Below are 18,386 nucleotides of genomic sequence, written 5' to 3'. Positions count from 1 at the left end.
TGTCTGAATACATTTGTGCCCAGCAGTTACATCAAATAGTGACTAAATATAGATGACCATATATGTCCTTCCCTTGTATATACTCTTTAAGCAGGACTAACAACATTCCTACTTAGTAATATAGCAGTATTCTTTACTAATACTAACCTATCTTTCCTTAGTAATCATAAACATTAGTTTTAAGTTTTTCAGTACTTAAAAGTAATTGAAGTTCACTATCTTTAAATTATTTGGTTTATGTTTAAATAGGATTCACTGGCAAAATTTGCTGGCAGAAAACTGAAAGACTGTGGAGAAGATCTTCTTGTAGAGATATCTGAAGTGTTGTTCAATGAATTGGCTTTCTTTAAGCTTATGCAAGATTTGGATAATAATAGTATAACTGTTAAACAGAGATGCAAAAGGAAAATAGAAGCAGCTGGAGTGATACAGTCTTACGCCAAAGAGGTAGATCACATTCATTTTGATTTTAGGATAACTGGCACATAAATACAGTTCTTAATCATTATTATTAACTGAAATCACATTTTACCTCAGCAAAAGTAGTTGTTTTTTGTAATACCAGTTAATCACATTATAAGTCATTACATATGCTAGTCACTTATGGAATTTGAGGAGTAACAGCAGTTGCTCAAGATCAGGAATGCAGACAGAAATTGATGTTAAATGTACATTGTCAGATAATTGTCAGATAACTAGTTCACATTACTGTCCTGTATTCAGGTCTCAAAAGAGGAGAGGAGGACTGGGATCTGGTCCTGGACCAGACCCAGCTGCCTGCCATGGTTGTTATCAATCCCTGTAGATTCTTGGAGAATATGCATTACCCAGAGGTCACTCCCAGTTAACACAAATGCTTATTAGTTAGGGCTTTGGTTTTACATCCCTGTAGTTTGTTCTACCTTGTCAAATTAATTTTGATCACGTGAGATTGGATGACTATTCTGCCTCAACTTGAGGCATACCAGGAAGCCTTTTCCTGACCCTCTTTTATGAGAAGGAAATAAGCCAAGACCCAAATAGAAAGAGATGGCTCTTTTTCCTTACAATCTAAAGTAGACAAAATCAAGCTATCCATTTCACACTTTTCATGATATTTATTTTCTGGATATAAATAAATTTTAGACATTGCTAAGAGCTTGAAGAAAATAAAAGCATGATACTGTAATAAATGATTAGAAAGTAATACAGGATAGGCTCAGGTCTATAATCCCAGTACTAGACATGAGAACTGCTAAATATGTAAGTATGTGTCTAAGTATATTGCTAAATTCTGTGTAATTGGTTTGTTTTAAAGGCCAAAAGGATTCTTGAAGATCATGGCTCACCTGCTGGAGAGATTGATGATGAAGACAAAGTATGTGCTAATTAATTTTTGCCTAAAAATATGGCCGGGCAGTGTCTGAAGCCTGTAACCCCAGCACTTTGGGAGGCCAAGGCGGGTGGATCATGAGGTCAGGAGTTCCAGACCAGCCTGGCCAACATGGTGAAACCCCGTCCTTACTAAAAATACAAAAATTAGCCAGATGTAGTGGTGCGCACCTGTAGTACCAGCTACTCAGGAGGCTGAGGCAGGAGAATTACTTGAACCTGGGAGGTGGACGTGGTATTGAGCTGAGATCATGCCACTGCATTCCAGCCTTGGCAACAGAGTAAGACTCTGCCTCAAAAAGAAAAAAAAAAAGCCTAAAAATAATGCTTTTGAAACAATATAAAAGTATTTTAACAGCTTTTACCTTAATGTTTGAAAGCAGACTGTATCATCAAATGACCTTTTTTCTGACAGATTTTTTTGTTTTAAAAATAAAACTAGACTATTAAAAATGGTTCTTGGCCGGGCGCGGTGGCTCAAGCCTGTAATCCCAGCACTTTGGGAGGCCGAGACGGGCGGATCACGAGGCCAGGAGATCGAGACCATCCTGGCTAACACAGTGAAACCCCGTCTCTACTAAAAAAATACAAAAAAAAAAAAAAAAAACTAGCCGGGCGAGGTGGCAGGCGCCTATAGTCCCAGCTACTCGGGAGGCTGAGGCGGGAGAATGACGTAAACCCGGGAGGCGGAGCTTGCAGTGAGCTGAGATCCGGCCACTGTACTCCAGCCCGGGCGACAGAGTGAGACTCCGTCTCAAAAAAAAAAATAAATAAATAAATTTAAAAAATAAATAAATAAATAAATAAATAAATAAAAATGGTTCTTTGTGTTTTTTATTAGATAATGATCATTATTAATATGATAGACTTACTATATAGCTTTTACACATGTACTTTAAGGAATTAACTACTCAAATATATTTGTGTCTAGGACAAGGATGAAACTGAAACAGTTAAGCAGACTCAAACATCTGAGGTGTATGATGGTCCCAAAAATATAAGATCTGATATTTCTGATCAAGAGGAAGATGAAGAAAGTGAAGGATGTCCAGTGTCTATTAGTAAGTTTAAAGGCTCTGTAATATCTTTATATTTTAGTTTTTTGTAGGTCATTTATTGGAACAGTTTGGTGGAGTATAACAAGTATAGAATTAAGTGTCAAAGAACTCTGATTTTGAATTTCACTGTAACCCTGAATTATCCGGCCTTTCTGCACTGTACGTTTTCTAATACATACTGTTTGAAGATTTCAGATACTGTATATAAAGCATCTGTGCCAGGCAGGAATGCAATAAATGGTAGCCGTTGTTAAGATTATGTGCTGAAATCTACTAAAAATTGTGTGTTAATCAACTTAGATTTGTCTAAAGCTGAAACTCAGGCTTTAACTAATTATGGAAGTGGAGAAGATGAAAATGAGGAGGAAGAAATGGAAGAATTTGAAGAAGGCCCCGTGGATGTCCAGACTTCCCTTCAGGCTAACACTGAAGCTACCGAAGAAAATGAACATGATGAACAGGTATTCCCATTAGCCTTATTTTAACTATTCAAAGTAGATCCTTCTAAATTTTCAGCTTTCATGAATGGAAGCCTGATTAATATGCTTATTAAAATCTGAAATACCAGGGGTTTTTTTATAATTGTTTTTCAGAGGCAGGGTCTTGCTCAGTCTTCTGGGCTAGAGTGCAGTGGTGTAATTGTAGCTCACTGCTCATATCCTCAAACTCCTGAGCTCAAGCGATCCTCCCACCTCAGCCTCCCCCCAAAATTCGGGGATTACAGACGTGAGCCACCACACCCATCCAATAGTTTATACATTTTAAATTATACACTGTTTTTAGTGGTGTGATTAAATCTCACACCAGCCCACTCCTTCCTATTTGAGTTGTGAGTCATTCCATTATCCAACATGTCTACACTGTGTACACTACCTGCTTGTTAATCACTTAATAGCCATCTAGGGTAAGCAGATAGATTTGCAGTATCACAGTGTTCAAACAGCCCTTATTAATGGCCCCAAAGCACAAGAGAATTGTTCTGTTTTATTATTATTGTTAATCTCTCACTGTGCTCAATTTATAAATTAAACTTTATCATAGATAAGTATTTATGGGGAAAAACAGTATAAATGGGGTTTGGTACTATCCACAGTTTTGGAACATACATTCTATGGATGAAGGGGTACTTTTTTATGTTATTTTCCTCCCTAGTCTAGATCTTTTCCTCTGGAGTTTGACATTTTACTGTGATGTGCCTTGTTGGGGTATTTTTTCATTATTTGCAGTGGATACTCAGTGATTGTTTTCAACTTGGTAAATTTTTAAATTCTGTTTATTACTGCCACACCATTTTCTCTTTTCTCTCCTTCTGTACTTAATATTATCAGATATTATTAGTACTCATGGATTAATCTTTTAATTTTCTCCTCTTTTCGTTATCTTTTGGTTTTACCTTGAGAGATTTTCTTTAATACTTGCATGAAATTATTTTTATTTCAGCTGTCATATTTTTAACTTCTAAACAGTTTTTTTTAATTACTTTTTTGTAGTGCCCTGTTATTTCACAGAAGCATTATCTTCTGTTTTCAAATGTCTGCTGAACCTTGGTTGTTTATATTAAACAATGATATACCAAAAAGCACGTTAAGGCTCTTTTGGGCTTCACTGTAGGTAGGGCATTTGGGGAGACAGCCAGCGTATTCCTAGAAACTTGTAAATGTCAGTATCTATTGGTCTTTTCTTTGAGGTGGTTTAGATTCTCCAAATTAGGATCCTTCACTGTCCTGCCTGGAGTATATAAGCTTGGCTGCTGGTATTCTGAAGCTAGATTGGGAATGGGGCTGAGGTCCCACCGTTTTACAGGCATGCACTAGATTATTCTGTTTTCAGTATTCTATTTAGGTTGGTGCAGAAGTAATTGTGGTTTTGGTCGTTTTTTCAATGGCAAAACCCACAATTACTTTTACACCAATCCGATACTTTACTGTGTCCTCATGTGTCTCTACTCCCAGTAGCCCCAGGTCTGCGGCTCACTAGTTTAATTTCTCTAAGATATAATCTGCCATTTTCTGTTGAGGTTGAAGGAGAGAACCTACGTAGTCACATGTTCCTTAGTTTTAAACGACTACCACCACCACCACCGTTTCATCACCAGCTCCTGCCCGAACATCATATGCCTTCCTTTCTAGATCTGTTACTTACAGTTATGAGGTGAATCTCAATTTTTGTTTCCTCTCCCTGCTGAAGGCATTTAACTTTGTTCATCTTCCTGTCCTCACTTCCTCCTTCATTCCCTTTTTGGCTGCATTAAGTGTCTTTTAGAGTCTGAAAAAAAATGAACAATGCAGTCTATTTATTTCAGCTGTATTATTTTTTGTGTGTGTTTTTTTAAGAAAAGAAGGAAACCCTTTAATTTAGCCATCTTGAAATCACAACCAAAGCCTCCTTCTTGAGATAGTTTTAGAAGATACTTTTAAATTTGTTTGTATGAAGTTCTTGGGTTGGACAAAAACTACACACTGGTAATCATCTCTTTTATAGTGACCATATATTTCAGGCCCTGCTATTAAAACATTTTTCCCTTTTAGGTCCTACAACATGACTTTCAGAAGACAGCAGAAAGCAAAAATGTCCCACTGGAACAAGAAGCCACTAGTAAAGGTAACAAATCTAAATAAGTCTTTGATTTTAAGATAATTTCCTTTATTTGCTTAAAAGCTAAAAAAAAAAAACAAAACAGAAAACACCAAATTCTTAGTTTGAAAGTACTTTGGACCTGATGTATATTTTTCTTCTCCGTATAAATCCTTTGTAGAAAACATAAGAATTTGTTTCTCTAAACAACAATAAAGAAAAGGTGACAAGTATTTACCTGCACAGACAAAAATTCTGTAAAGAGCATTTTTAGATACAAATATGGGAGATTTTAAAAAGCCATTTGTAGGCCTTGTTCCTGAAAGTCCTGATTTGTTAGAAATGTGGATTTCAGGAATTTGATTCTTAAAATGCTCCCAGGTGATTTTGACCAACTAAATTTGGGAACCAATGATAAGGAAAATTTGTAGTTGCCTTTTCTCTTTGGTCTGAAGTGTCTTGATTGCTCTTACTCATGCATATTGTCTTTATTAGTAAAATAGAGAGTAAAATTTAACATTTTTTGCATTACATTAATATTAAGACTTTCTTTTGATGACAGATGACCAAGATAACTCTCCTGTGAAACCCTGTTACCTCAATATCTTGGAAGATGAGCAACCTTTAAATAGTGCTTCCCATAAGGACTCACCTGCTACTGTTGATTCAACTCCAGAGCCTAACCCTTTGCCGTTACCTTTACCTGAAATGGAACCTTTAGTGCCTAGAGTCAAAGAAGTTAAATCTGCTCAGGAAACTCCTGAAAGCTCTCTGGCTGGAAGTCCTGATACTGAATCTCCAGTGTTAGTGAATGACTATGTACGTATCATTTACATTTCCAAATATTTTTACTTTTCATTTCTGTGCGTATTTCTTCATTTTTCAGATTAGCATTCTCAGCATGTAAACCATTTTGTGTTTAGGTTTAGAACATGTTGGAACATTTTTCTAATTCACACTTAAACTTTAGCAGAAGGGTAAGAGTGAATTAAGATGACCATCTCAAAACCCACGAGCTGTTTTATGTTTTATAATTTTGAGAACCAAAGAGATAAAAAGAATTCATTTTAAGTTCAGATCTGAAGTGGTAATGGTACATGAATCATCGTTTATCCTTTACACTACCTATTCTTCTCAACTGTTTAGAATATATTGCAAATTTTCAGTAAACCTAAAGGTTTACACTTGAGATAGGAAATAAAACAGTTTGACAACACAATCTTTATACAGTGAGTGATTAAAAAAGGAAAAAAAGACTAGGAAATCTGTACTCATGATAGTATTAAATGAAAATTCAAGTGGAGCCCAGGTCTGAAAAATATTTGAGCAGAGAAAAGCAAATGCCTTAAAAATAATTAATCTTGCTGAAATTGCAATCATAAGTGAAACTTCACTTGGGTCATTTCTGATAGATGCTTATGTTAGAACCAAAGCTTAACCCCAGCCTCTCATAAGTAGCCAGCTAACATACGGATATGACTAGGGACTTTCTGAGAAGGTACCTGATAAAAGACAGTTTTCTAATTGCAAACCAAGCAAATAATTTATTTTACTTCCACATTTTCCAAATAAATACTTGTCTCTGATATTTTTGTCAATGGAACACTAAATCTCTTTTGGTCTGGTGTTCCCAGTTCCTGAATTGCTTCTTACTCAAATGAACTCTAAAATTTTATTGTGCCTCAGATTTGTCTTTTACAGTTTGGTGTCAGAGTGGGATTTGAAAGAGACCCCCTGTGGCCTCTGGAAGCATCAAGGAACCAGGCAAAAGGTGCCCATTGTGCTCACTGCTTTCTCGCTGCATCTGGAGGTCCTGAGTAAGTCCCTCTCGGATTTCAGGCTCCACAGTTTATGTCCTGAGGTCTCTGAGTTTATTTGAGTAATTTTATTTTATTTTATTTTTTTTTTGAGACGGAGTCTTGCTCTGTTGCCCAGGCTGGAGTGCAGTGGCGCGATCTTGGCTCACTGCAACCTCTGCCTCCCGGGTTCAAGTGATTCTCCTGACTTAGCCTCTCGAGTTGCTGGGATTACAGCTGCGTGCCACCAAGCCTGGCTAATTTTTTCTATTTTTAGTAGAGACAGGGTTTCACTGTGTTAGCCAGGATGGTCTGGATCTCCTGACCTTATGATCCGCCTGCCTCAGCCTCCGAAAGTCCTGGGATTACAGGCATGAACCACCATACCCAGCCGAGTAATTTTATTTTTTACTGGATCCAGAGGTCGAACTAGATGTTTGACAGTAACTAGACTGGGTCCAGTTGGTAGCCTCAGGTAGGTGAAGTTTAGAAAAATAGAGTATTATGGGTTAATTAACACCTGAGGAGTCTGGGACCCCTCTTTCTAGAACTCTAGCAAATTTTATGTTTAGAAATTATGAACATGAAACTGCCTTTCTAGAGAAATGGTTACACTTTATCAGAGAAGAGTTAAAGTTACAGTGGAGAAGTTTTAATCTAGGTAAAATTGTTTATGGGAACATTAGAAAAGAAGGGATCCCAAACGCCTCAGAAACAGTGGGAAGCAATTTTTGATTTGTGTATAGAGGCTTCTAAAAGACATAATTCCAAAATTGCCTCTGTAAAAGATTCCTTACTAAAGGCAAATAAGACAGATGAAAAGCTTAAGCAATGAATTGACAACAAAAATAAAATGAATTATATGTAGGGAGTGACTTCACTCTGACCTGTTACTCTGCTTATCCTCCTCTAATTATTCTGAATCCAATAACCCATTTGTTCAGTCATCTTAATTCTTTTGCACAATTACCCTTTCACTCTGGATGATGTGACAGAAAGGAAGTTGGGCTAATGCTTTGCTTACTTAGACCCTCAGCCAGCACACTGAGGTCTGGCTCCTGTAACTACTTTTACTTCTGGGTCAAAAGCTGAACTCAGAGCCATAGCAAAAGATTTTCCAAATCCCAAGGAAAATCCAAAACAGTTTGCTGAGGAATTTAGAATTAGAATGACCCTGGGCTTCCTGATTTCTGTCAGTTGATACGCATGATATTAGCCGCTGCGGAAGCAGGTTAATGGATGACTATGGCAGGATGGCATAAGCCTCAGAAGAGTATTGCCAACCCTTTAAGAGCTACTTCTGTGGATAGCCCAAAAGATGCTACTACAACAACCGGAAAACATCTAGAAGCTATCCCATGGTCTTTCCACAGAAGATTGACTAGTCCAAAAAGTTCAGTCTGTTTCTGATTACACGGCTAGATTGGAAATCTCATTTTTTAAACATTCTGGTCTTGAAATACAGCAGGGAGTATTTCCTGTGGGAATTGAAATGGTTTTTATGGTTTTATTCATTAATAGTCTCTGACTAGACTCTGGTCCCTTGATTAAAAAACACAAGATTGGATGGCAAGTCACTGATACGGCTAAATTAGTCACTATAGCTGAACATTTTGAGAGAATGTTAGAACTAGAAAAAAATCAGTGTCTGTAAACAGGTCATTGAAGAAAAGATTGTCCACTCTTGACCAGTCCTCTAATGGACCTACCCGTTTTGAGCCAGACTATTTCCTCATTAGATGAAGTTCCCAGGCTGGTCAGGAACAGTGGTTCACACCTGTGATCCCAGCCCTTTGGAAGGCCAAGGCAGGCGGATCACCTGAGGTCAGGAGTTCAAGACCAGCCTAACCAACATGAAGAAACCCCATCTCTGCTAAAAATACAAAATTAGCTGGGTATGGTGGTGCATGCTACTTGGATGGCTGAGGCAGGAGAATCACTTGAACCTGGTGGGTGGAGGTTGTCATGAGCCAAGATCGTGCCATTGCACTCCAGCCTGGGCAACAAGAGCAAAAGTCCATCTCAAAAAAATAAAAAGAAGTTCCCAAGGGCTTGACTCTGAAGACAGTAACACCAATGGGACATCAAGGGATTCTCTGGTATGTTATTCTCCATAAGACCTTAAATAAACATGGGGAAACTAAGATCAGCATCAGTGGGAGTCGTGTACAGTGTTGGTGGATACCTTATCCACTTTCAACCCCATCCTAGTAAATCAGCCAATCCCTTGGAGGAAAGAAAGTATGTCACGTTTCCAATCAAGTTCAGAGAATCCCCTGTGAACCAGTCCAAATGACGCTTGGACCAATCTCAGAAAAGCATGCCTTCCTACAGTATGACAATAAATTGAGAGGGCACGTAAAGTTCTCTCTGGAAGGAAAGTTAATTTTAGAGCTTCCTGACCCTTCTAAACCTGAACTGCTCTGTTTCCTACAAGCAGGAATTGATCATATTGAAACTCACTCTTATACCAACCCAGACCTTTCTGAAATACCCAGATGTTTGTGGACTTGTTACTCAGCTGACAAAGGGAAGGTTAAAAGTGGTAAGCCTATAAAAATCCAAATATATTACTTTAAGCCATTGCCTAAATTGCCGTAATGCCCCCTAGAGTCAGAGGCAATCCAAAGGCTTTACCCAATTAAAGAGGATTTAATAAAACAATTCCTTGTACTTGTCTCTATAATACTCTAATCCTGCGGATAAAAAATCTATCACGCCTGTAATCCCAGTACTTTGGGAGGCTGAGGCAGGCTGATCATGAGGTCAAGAGATTGAGACCATCCTGACCAACATGGTGAAACCCCGTCTCTACTAAAAATATAAAAATTAGCTGGGTGTGGTGATGCATGCCTGTAGTCCCAGCTACTCAGGAGGCTGAGGCAGGAGAAATGCTTGAACCCAGGAGGTGGAGGTTGCAGTGATCCGAGATTGCACCACTGCACTCCAGCCTGGCCAGAGAGCGAGATTCCGTCTCAAAACAAAACATATATATACACACACACACACACACACGTATATACATATGTAATATATATACACATATATACATATATAATATACACACACACATATATAATGTATACCCACATATATACATATATATATGACAAAGTTGGACATTTGTTCAAGACTTAACGTGCATTAAATAAAATTGTCAATCCAAGATTTCCTGCTGTTCCAAATCCTAACACTTTGTTTTCTAACGTGCCTACAGATTCTAAATGGTTCACAGTGTGATAGATCTTTGCTTGGCCTTTTTTAGTATTCCAGTAAGCCAGTAGTTCTCTGCTTGTACCTGAAAAAACCAGCAATATACTTGGACTGCAATGCCACAGGGGTTCGCTGAAGCTCTATCTTGTTTTTCTCAGACATTATACCAAGACCTGTCAACCTTACAATTCTCTAGAAATTGTATTCTGTCTATATGTAGATCATCTTTTACACTTTTAGCTTACGAGGGACATAAGGCCTCAATGGCAAAACTTTAGAGCTGCTGTCCCCAGCCTTTTTGGTACCAGGGACTGGTTTCATGGAAGACAATTTTTCCATAGACTGGGTAAGGGGGATGGTTTCAGGATGACTGAAACGCATCACCTTTATTGTATACTTTATTTCTATTATTGTGTTATATAATGAAATTGGTATACAACTCACCACAATGTAGAATCAGTGGGAGCCCTGAGCTTGTCTTCCTGAAACTAGATGGTCACATCTGGGGATGATGGGAGATAATGACACAGCATCAGGCATTAAAGTCTCATAAGGAGCACACAACCTAGATCTCTAGCATGCGCAGTTCACCATAGGGTTCGAGCTCCTACGAGAATCTGTTGCCACCAGTGATCTGACAGGAGGCGGAGCTCAGGCGAGAATGTGAGTGATGGGAGTAGGTTTAAATAAAGGTGAAGCTAGGCTTGCTGGCTCTCCCCCACCACTCACCTCCTGCTGTTTGGCCTCGTTACTAACAGACCCTGGACCAGTACTGGGGGTTGGGGATCCCTGCTCTAGAGTAAAGGTCCATTACATAGGACATGATCTGACTGCAGAGGGAATTTTCCTCTTAACTGAAATAATAAAAACAATCCAAGGGTTCCCTTGGCCCCCAACTAAGGCAGTTAAGGGAGTTCATTGGTCTTATGGAATACTGTAGATCTTGAATCCCAAATTTCTCTGCTGGCTTCCCCCTTGTCTGAACTTAGAAAAATCTCTGTCCCAGCTTTGCCATGGGAAGATAATGATGAACAAGCTTTCAATAAAATACAACTGGCCTTATAACCTCCTCCAAGTTCAAGACACCCTAATTATTTAAAACCTTTCACTTTGTGATTATCAAATGTGATAATCCATCCTTAGGAGTCTTTACTCAGAAATGTGGAGGAAGCTATTGACCCATTACTTATTATAGGTTACAGTTAAATCGAATTGTCAGAGCATATCTAAACCATCTAAAAGCAGTGACAGCAGCAGCTAAATTGGTAGAAACTTTACGTGACCTAGTATTATGGAATAAATGTTACCTACAGGTTTCACATGCAGTTGAAAGCTTATTATATTCCAGTCAGATCCAACATGTCTTAATAAGTAGACTAACATTTTATGATATCCTTCTCCTGTCACCTTCTAATCTCTATCTCAGACGTGAATCTGCTTAACCCTACCACTTGCTGCCTCTGTCCGAACATTAGGAAGACCATAACTGTGTGTATGTGTGGTGTCCTAACTATTGACTCCTCACACTGACTTATGGAAAACTTCATTAGATGATTCTGAATAAATACATTTTATTGTTGGATCCTATGATAAAACTGTAGAGGAGAAATACTGAGCAGGACATGCTGTAACAACTCAATATGAACTAATAGAAAAGGGAACTCTTCCTCAACTTAAGTCAGGAGAACCCAAAGAATTACGTGATCTAAGCCTTACCATATAGCAAAACGCAAATCAGTCTTCATTTATACAGATAACTGGTATGCCTTTGGAGTGAGTGATGATTTTGGAATGTTGTGGAAACAAAGAGGGTTTCTACCTTGTAGTGGAACCTCCATCAGTACTGGACCTCTGCCAGATGAGCTGCTTTCAGCTATTCTGCTGCCCTCACAAGTAGCTAATAAAAATGATGCTCATGCTCATAGGACTAAATCTGAGTATCAAGGAAATGCCTGTGTGGACTTTTATGGCCAAGTCTGACATTGACAAAATGTGCATTTTGAATGAACTCCACAGAACTGACCAAGATCAGATCACTCAGGATAATTTGTTCAGTAAACAATGCTGTGCACCTGAGTTGAAACAACAAAAATGGAATCTTAAAGGAAGCAAATTTAATGCTCAATAAGAACTTACTGAAGGCCCAGACAGCCAGGTGGTCCTTCCTGAGTCCTTCAAACTGCCATTATTATTAAAGGCCCTGCACTCTACCAACTATCATGGTGAAGAAAAATGGTTCAGATGATGAAAAAGATGATGAAAGCAGAAATGGCTTATAACAGTGTGACTTGTCAAACTCATAAAGCCGGAAAGACCCTTAAGATTTCTACCACCTGCTAGACCATTTGTAGGTCTGCAGATGGATTTCATTCATTTGCCACCCACAATGAGATATCAGTATATTCTTGTGTTAGTGTACCTGTTTTCAGGATAGATTGGGACTTAAAAGACTGATGCCACAACAGTAGCAAAAGGTTTTTAGGAAATGTATTTCCTTTATGGGGTATTTCTGGAGAGATCTCCAGTGATAAGGGAACTGATTTTCCTGAACAGGTTATCGAATAAACAAGATTTTCAAAGTCGGTGGCACTACCATTGCCCTTATCCTCTTTCTTCTGGAAAGCTTGAATGGACAAATGATATCTTGAAACTAAAATGAGCAAAACTGTCAACTGGATTACCTTGGTCAAAAATGTTACCACTGGCCCTAATGGCAATTAGATCAACCCCTACAGAAAAACTCAAATTTGACCCCTTATGAAATAACTGGAAGACCTATGCCTTTAGTAGTAGAACCCCATGTATCACCTGTATTTGTTAGCTCTGAAATGACTCAATACTCCAAGACCTTAATGGATTATGCAAAAGTCTATTTCCACCAGCTGAAGGAGGCTTTTTGTGAACTGTGTATCAATGATGATCCATGACTGGCTTCCATAACTTAGAATGTGGAGATTGGATCTTTTGGAAACAACAGCCCTTGAGCCTCATTGGAAAGGACTGTACCAGACGATTCTTACTACTCACGATGCAGCAAAACTTCAGGGTTTTGAGCCTTGGGTCCATCTCTCTCAAGTAGAGAGAGCTTCCTTAGACTCTTGGACTTGGCAACCTATAGGTAACTTAAAGATATCTAAGGGAAAGCCTTCCCTAGGAGCAGGTGGCATCACGAAGTAAACAACTTCCCACCACAGTGGAACAAGACTACATATAACTTTTCTCATTAAGATTTGTTTTGGTTTTGCATTAACACATAATGTTCAAACCTTTGTTAGGAACTTTTCCTACTCAAACCGAATATCCTCTAAGGTCTGATGTTGAAAGCATAGCCACTCTCAACCAAAGCAGTTGCTGGCCATGTAGTCATGTAGATGAATGGAATCACAAATAATACTGAAATCTATTGCCGTACACACTTGGGTGAGCAGTTCAGGAAACTGGTTTTATGAAGAGGTTTGGTATCCTTCCCCTGGCAGGTTGGTTGATATTTATGATTGACTGACTTGGCACTAGGAAGAAGTTATTAGAAGCAAAGGTATGTTCTGTAACTACTATTGATTTTATTGCTGGTAATTTTATCACCATGGACAGAAAACCTTAATAGAACTGGGCCTAATCTAGCCAGGGTTCCAGTCTCCCTATCTGCAGTCAAACTTTTTGGTTTAACACAAATTATGGAGACTGCTCTCCTGTATAATGACACATATTTAAAATCAGAACTTCACCATAATACCCTTGACTGTATTAGTAGAGAACTGACTGAAACTGACATTGGTTCAAATTCTAGAGGCAAATGGAATACCCCTATAGTTTCACTATGTACAATAGGGTTTTTTAGATCAATATTGAGGGCGTATTTGAAAAGGAAGTAAGTCATCCTTATTTGGTGATGGTACCCATATGTAATACATAGAAGTGTTTTTTATTCCTCTTCCATTAATAGAATCATAACCATTCTACCTGGCAATGTGCAGATGCAGATATGACAAAGAATAACCATGACAATCACATCATTCCCAGTTGGTGGGTAATAGGATCTCCTTTGCCCCTTTCTCTCAGTAATACTGAGTTATTCATCTTGTATGGCAACAAAATATATAAATGTTTTCACCTATATGATCTGGACACTGTGGTTTGGGCTATTTCCTACCTAAACTGACCAGATATGAAATGGTAGTGAAATTCTTAACCTGGGATTGTGTGTACATAAAGTGACCCCTTAAAAAAGAATTCCCTGTGATCTCCCAAACTCAAATATATGAAGGAGTTCTAGATTTTGTTATTTCCTAAGATCCTTTTTTCTTTAGCTGGCAGCCTCTGAATTGGAAAAATCGCTTATGAATATTTCAGCAACTCTTGAAAAAAAGTTTTAATGATACTTTCGATACTCTTCAAGCAGTACAATCTGAGATGAGTGATTTGGCCTTTCTGGAACTCCAGTAGAAGTTTAGCTGCTCACAGGGATGAGCTTTGGTGAAAAGTATTGTTTTTATGTTAATCAGATATTGTTGCCCCAAATTTAAAAGATCTTAATAAATCATTTTTTTAATCAGATAAGCAAGGCCTCCTCCATTGATTTATTCGGTTGGTTAAATTTTGGCCCCTGGGAATCTTTGCTTAGATTTTTCAGTTCTTGCTACAGTTACTGTGTTTTCTTCCCTTGTGCGTTATATCCCCACAAGGGGTTTAAATGCTTTCCAGCAACCACTGACACGTCACATGACTGCCATCAGGGAAATTAACACTGACTATGTAAATCTTGATGGAGGCTGCATGACTGAATCTCAACATACCTTTTGATAACAACTTTACCTGACTTTTCATCCCAGCATCTGCATCAGTAGTGGTAACAGGATAATGCTACTCCATTTGGCCACCCTCAAGCCAAAAGGGGGGAATTGTTAAAGCAAAATTAAAATGGAGATCAGGCCTGAAAAATCCCTGACCAAAACCCCCATAAAACAAAGGCCTTTAAAACAGTGTGACTTGTTTTAAAACTGCAAACATAAGTGAAACTTAACTTGGGTGATTTCCAATCAATGCTTTTGTTGGATAGAACTAAAAGGAGTTTGAGAGCAGCCTGGGCAACATACTAAGACTCTGTCTCTACAAAAAATTAAAAATTAGCCAAGCATGATAGTGCTTGCTTGTGGTCCTAGCTACTCAGGAGGCTGAGGCGGGAGGATCACTTGAGCCCAGGAGTTCTAGGCTGTGGTGAACTGTGATTGCCCCCACTGCATTCCAGTCTGGGTAAGAGTGAGGCCCTGTGTCTTAAAAAAAAAAAAAAAAAAAAAAATTCTTAAAGATACATTTACAGTTATGACTTCATAATTTTTAGGGGCCTTATAATCTTTAGAAAACATTAGTACAAAGAATAACTCTTTTAACTCTTTTGTTTGCCTCACTACCAGTACAATTATACATTTAAAACTCTGAAATTTCAATTACAGGTTAGATTTATTCTTTTCATGTGATCATTGTGTAGAGTTGCCATAGAAGATATTTAATTGAAATTAAGTCAGAGGTAGGTTATAAAAGCTCTTGACTTTGAATTTTAGTCAGGGATCCTACTGAATGTTTTTGTGCAAAGAAGTGAAATGGTCAAATTTATGGACTGTGAAGATTAATCTGATGACTATAGGATATATTGTCAAGCTAGATTAGGGGATCTACTATTGTATAAATATGAAATATGAGCTGAACAGGAGCATGATGAGTGAAAAATACCGCAAGAAGAAGAAAAACCTACGATTGCTACTTGGATAATTGGTAGAATTATGATACTATTAAAAATGAGAAGGGAGAACTAGGAGAAAAAAAAAAGTTCAAGTTTAGGAAAAACAGTTTGAGGTGATCACAAAAGACACTTACTGAATTCATACATCAGCTTTCTAACTGAGCGCCATCAGAGTTGATACATTGAAAAGTTTGTAAGTGGTTACTTACATTCTGCCGGATATGGCTCTTATGTGTTCAGTAAACGTATGAAGAAACAAGAGTTGTCTTTCTAGTGTTTTGAGTCCTGGTTGTAACTGCTGTTTCTTCGGCATGTATAAACTGCCCTCCCCTCCCCGCCACCATTTTTGTGTTTTTTTTTTTTTGACAAAATGGTAACAGCTTGACAGTATGTTTCACAGCTGTGATATGTAGCTTTTCCTATGAACTCCTTATTTCCAAATTATTCATAGAGCTGATTGTAGAAGAAAACGAAATATGATAGAATTACTGATAAAATAATTCACTATTTCTTCACATGGGTGACTTTGGTTTGGATCTAGAGTACGTATTTTTTTTTTCCATTAAATTACAGGAAGCAGAATCTGGTAATATAAGTCAAAAGTCTGATGAAGAAGATTTTGTAAAAGTTGAAGATTTACCACTGAAACTGACAATATATTCAGAGGTATTTGTCTGTCTTTAATTAAACTTGTCTTTATATAACAAATATTGTTAAAATGAAAAATGATTTGTATTTTTAATTTTCATTCCAAAGGCAGATATAAGGAAGAAAATGGTAGAAGAAGAACAGAAAAACCATTTATCTGGTGAAATATGTGAACTGCAGACTGAAGAATTAGCTGGAAATTCTCAGACACTAAAAGAACCCGGTAAGAGTTATCTATTTAAATCTTGCCATATTATTTTTGGTTGTTCTATTTTTTACTTTTTAGTTTGGTTAAGTATATGTGCGTTTTGTTCCATCAACTTTGGTCATTATCCCTTGCTGCTGCTCCTGTACTTTCTTCCAGGTTCTCTGTTCAGTTTTACCCATATTCTTACATTACTAAGGCTATTAAATATACTAATATTTTGTTTTTGTAATAGAATTAAATGGTTCTGCACTTTCTCTGAGGATGCTTCTATATAAATATCATTCATTGTAGAGCCAAGCAATAGTCTCAGTAGCCTCAGATTTCTTTCTGTATGAGTCTAATAACACAGCTCTTGAGCCATTCAGTGTTTCTTGCATCAGGGTCAAAGGGTTTTTTCTTTTTGTTGTTCTCCATCAGTTCATCAGTTGATGAAAATCACATGATATCTCGTTGTTTTTGTTTTTCCTGGAAATGGAGTGAGAAGGAAAGACCCTTCAGGTATCAGACCTTCAGTTAATTTCTGAGTTTTCAGTCCACTTCTACCTGTTAGAATATGGTACCCTTCTCAGCTACAGCCTATTGCAAGTGTTTGAGCTGCAGCTTCCTCCACTCTCTTTGGGTATGCTTCCGTCTGCATTGAGCATTCTGGTAATTTGTTGATATCCCCTGTTCTGTTTTCTCCCAACCAGTCTTCTTTGTTGGTCTAGATTTATTCTATTCTATAGTTCTTTTCTATTCCTAGTGCAGTGTTTTTAGAGAGACAGGATGTACTCACTCTGCCATATTGAATCAGAAACCTCACCTATTCTTTTTTTACCGTGTGCTATTAGGGAATTGTATTAGCAAGCTAAATTAGGATTTCTTTTATAATAACCTTATATTAAAAGTAAAAACTTTAATGGCAGAGCACAATGTTAAATTCTAGTAATTTGATAAGTAATTTATAAAGCATTATTATTCTGTTTTTCAGAAACGGTGGGAGCCCAGAGTATATGAGATGTCTTCAGAGGCTCATCTAACTCTGTCCTTACATAGTCAATGCATATATGAAAACAATACTAAATAAACATCTGATCTGTATAAAAATGTAAATTAGTTTGACACTGCTTTTTTGATAGGTATGGTCATTTCTCCCCACAGTATAAAACATCAGAAACTGAATTCTGGACAGATTTAAGCCTTGACACACTGTGGCGTTTTTTTTTTTTTTTTTTTTTTTTTTTTTTTTTTCCTTCTTTGGTCTTGATTTTTTTCCCCATTGTGATGTTTGGTAACGAATTTAAAATGTAGTTTTAAATAAAGTTTGGACTCATCTATAAAGTATCTTTTTTGGAAATTATGTTGAATTCTATACAGCAAGTCAATGTTTTATATAATTTTAGGCTGCTCAGAAAAGAGCAGTGGTTAAGAGTTAGAGAAATATATTATTTGTTATAAAGCCCATCTATTAGGCCAGTCTTCCAAATAATGCCAGTGTTGCTGCTGTTGGGTCTGATGTTCTTTTAGATACCTGCAGGTCCTATTCCTGTATAAGAATAGAGCAGATTATCAGGGTATCCAGGATACCTGTGAAGTTACAGAATATTTATTAATCCATTGATTTTCATTTTTCAAGTGGGAATAAGTAGAACTAAATTTCTATAATAAAATAGTAAGATTCTATATGTCTTCTGATAAACTTGGCTATTGAGATGGTAATTTACAGCCAAAGCATAGCAGTTTCTTTTGTGTGTAGTGAGGTTGAAGCACATTTGCAGGTGAAGTATTGAAAGTTTATGTGA

At 37.5% G+C, this 18,386-nt stretch overlaps 1 protein-coding gene across 34 annotated transcripts in view; it reads left to right on the top strand.

Annotated features, from left to right (window-relative positions):
• LOC105463730 (pericentriolar material 1) overlaps positions 1-17,925 on the top strand; it is a 106,763-nt gene extending 88,838 nt beyond the window's left edge. For all 34 annotated transcript variants that reach the window (XM_011710966.3, XM_011710978.3, XM_011710961.3 and 31 more), the window contains 9 exons: positions 250-447; positions 1,298-1,357; positions 2,303-2,432; positions 2,730-2,890; positions 4,958-5,030; positions 5,566-5,822; positions 16,323-16,415; positions 16,506-16,620; positions 17,576-17,925. In XM_011710966.3, the coding sequence (XP_011709268.2) occupies positions 250-447; positions 1,298-1,357; positions 2,303-2,432; positions 2,730-2,890; positions 4,958-5,030; positions 5,566-5,822; positions 16,323-16,415; positions 16,506-16,620; positions 17,576-17,601 (1,113 nt within the window). In that variant the 3' untranslated portion in view covers positions 17,602-17,925. The remainder of the gene's footprint in view (positions 1-249; positions 448-1,297; positions 1,358-2,302; positions 2,433-2,729; positions 2,891-4,957; positions 5,031-5,565; positions 5,823-16,322; positions 16,416-16,505; positions 16,621-17,575) is intronic.
• Positions 17,926-18,386: the final 461 nt, after the last annotated feature.

This window comes from Macaca nemestrina, chromosome 8, assembly GCF_043159975.1.
Source record: "Macaca nemestrina isolate mMacNem1 chromosome 8, mMacNem.hap1, whole genome shotgun sequence".
In the NCBI taxonomy this organism is placed as follows: domain Eukaryota; kingdom Metazoa; phylum Chordata; class Mammalia; order Primates; family Cercopithecidae; genus Macaca; species Macaca nemestrina.
The sequence above is the reverse complement of the archived record's forward strand: the minus strand, read 5'-3'. Positions and strand labels throughout refer to the sequence as shown.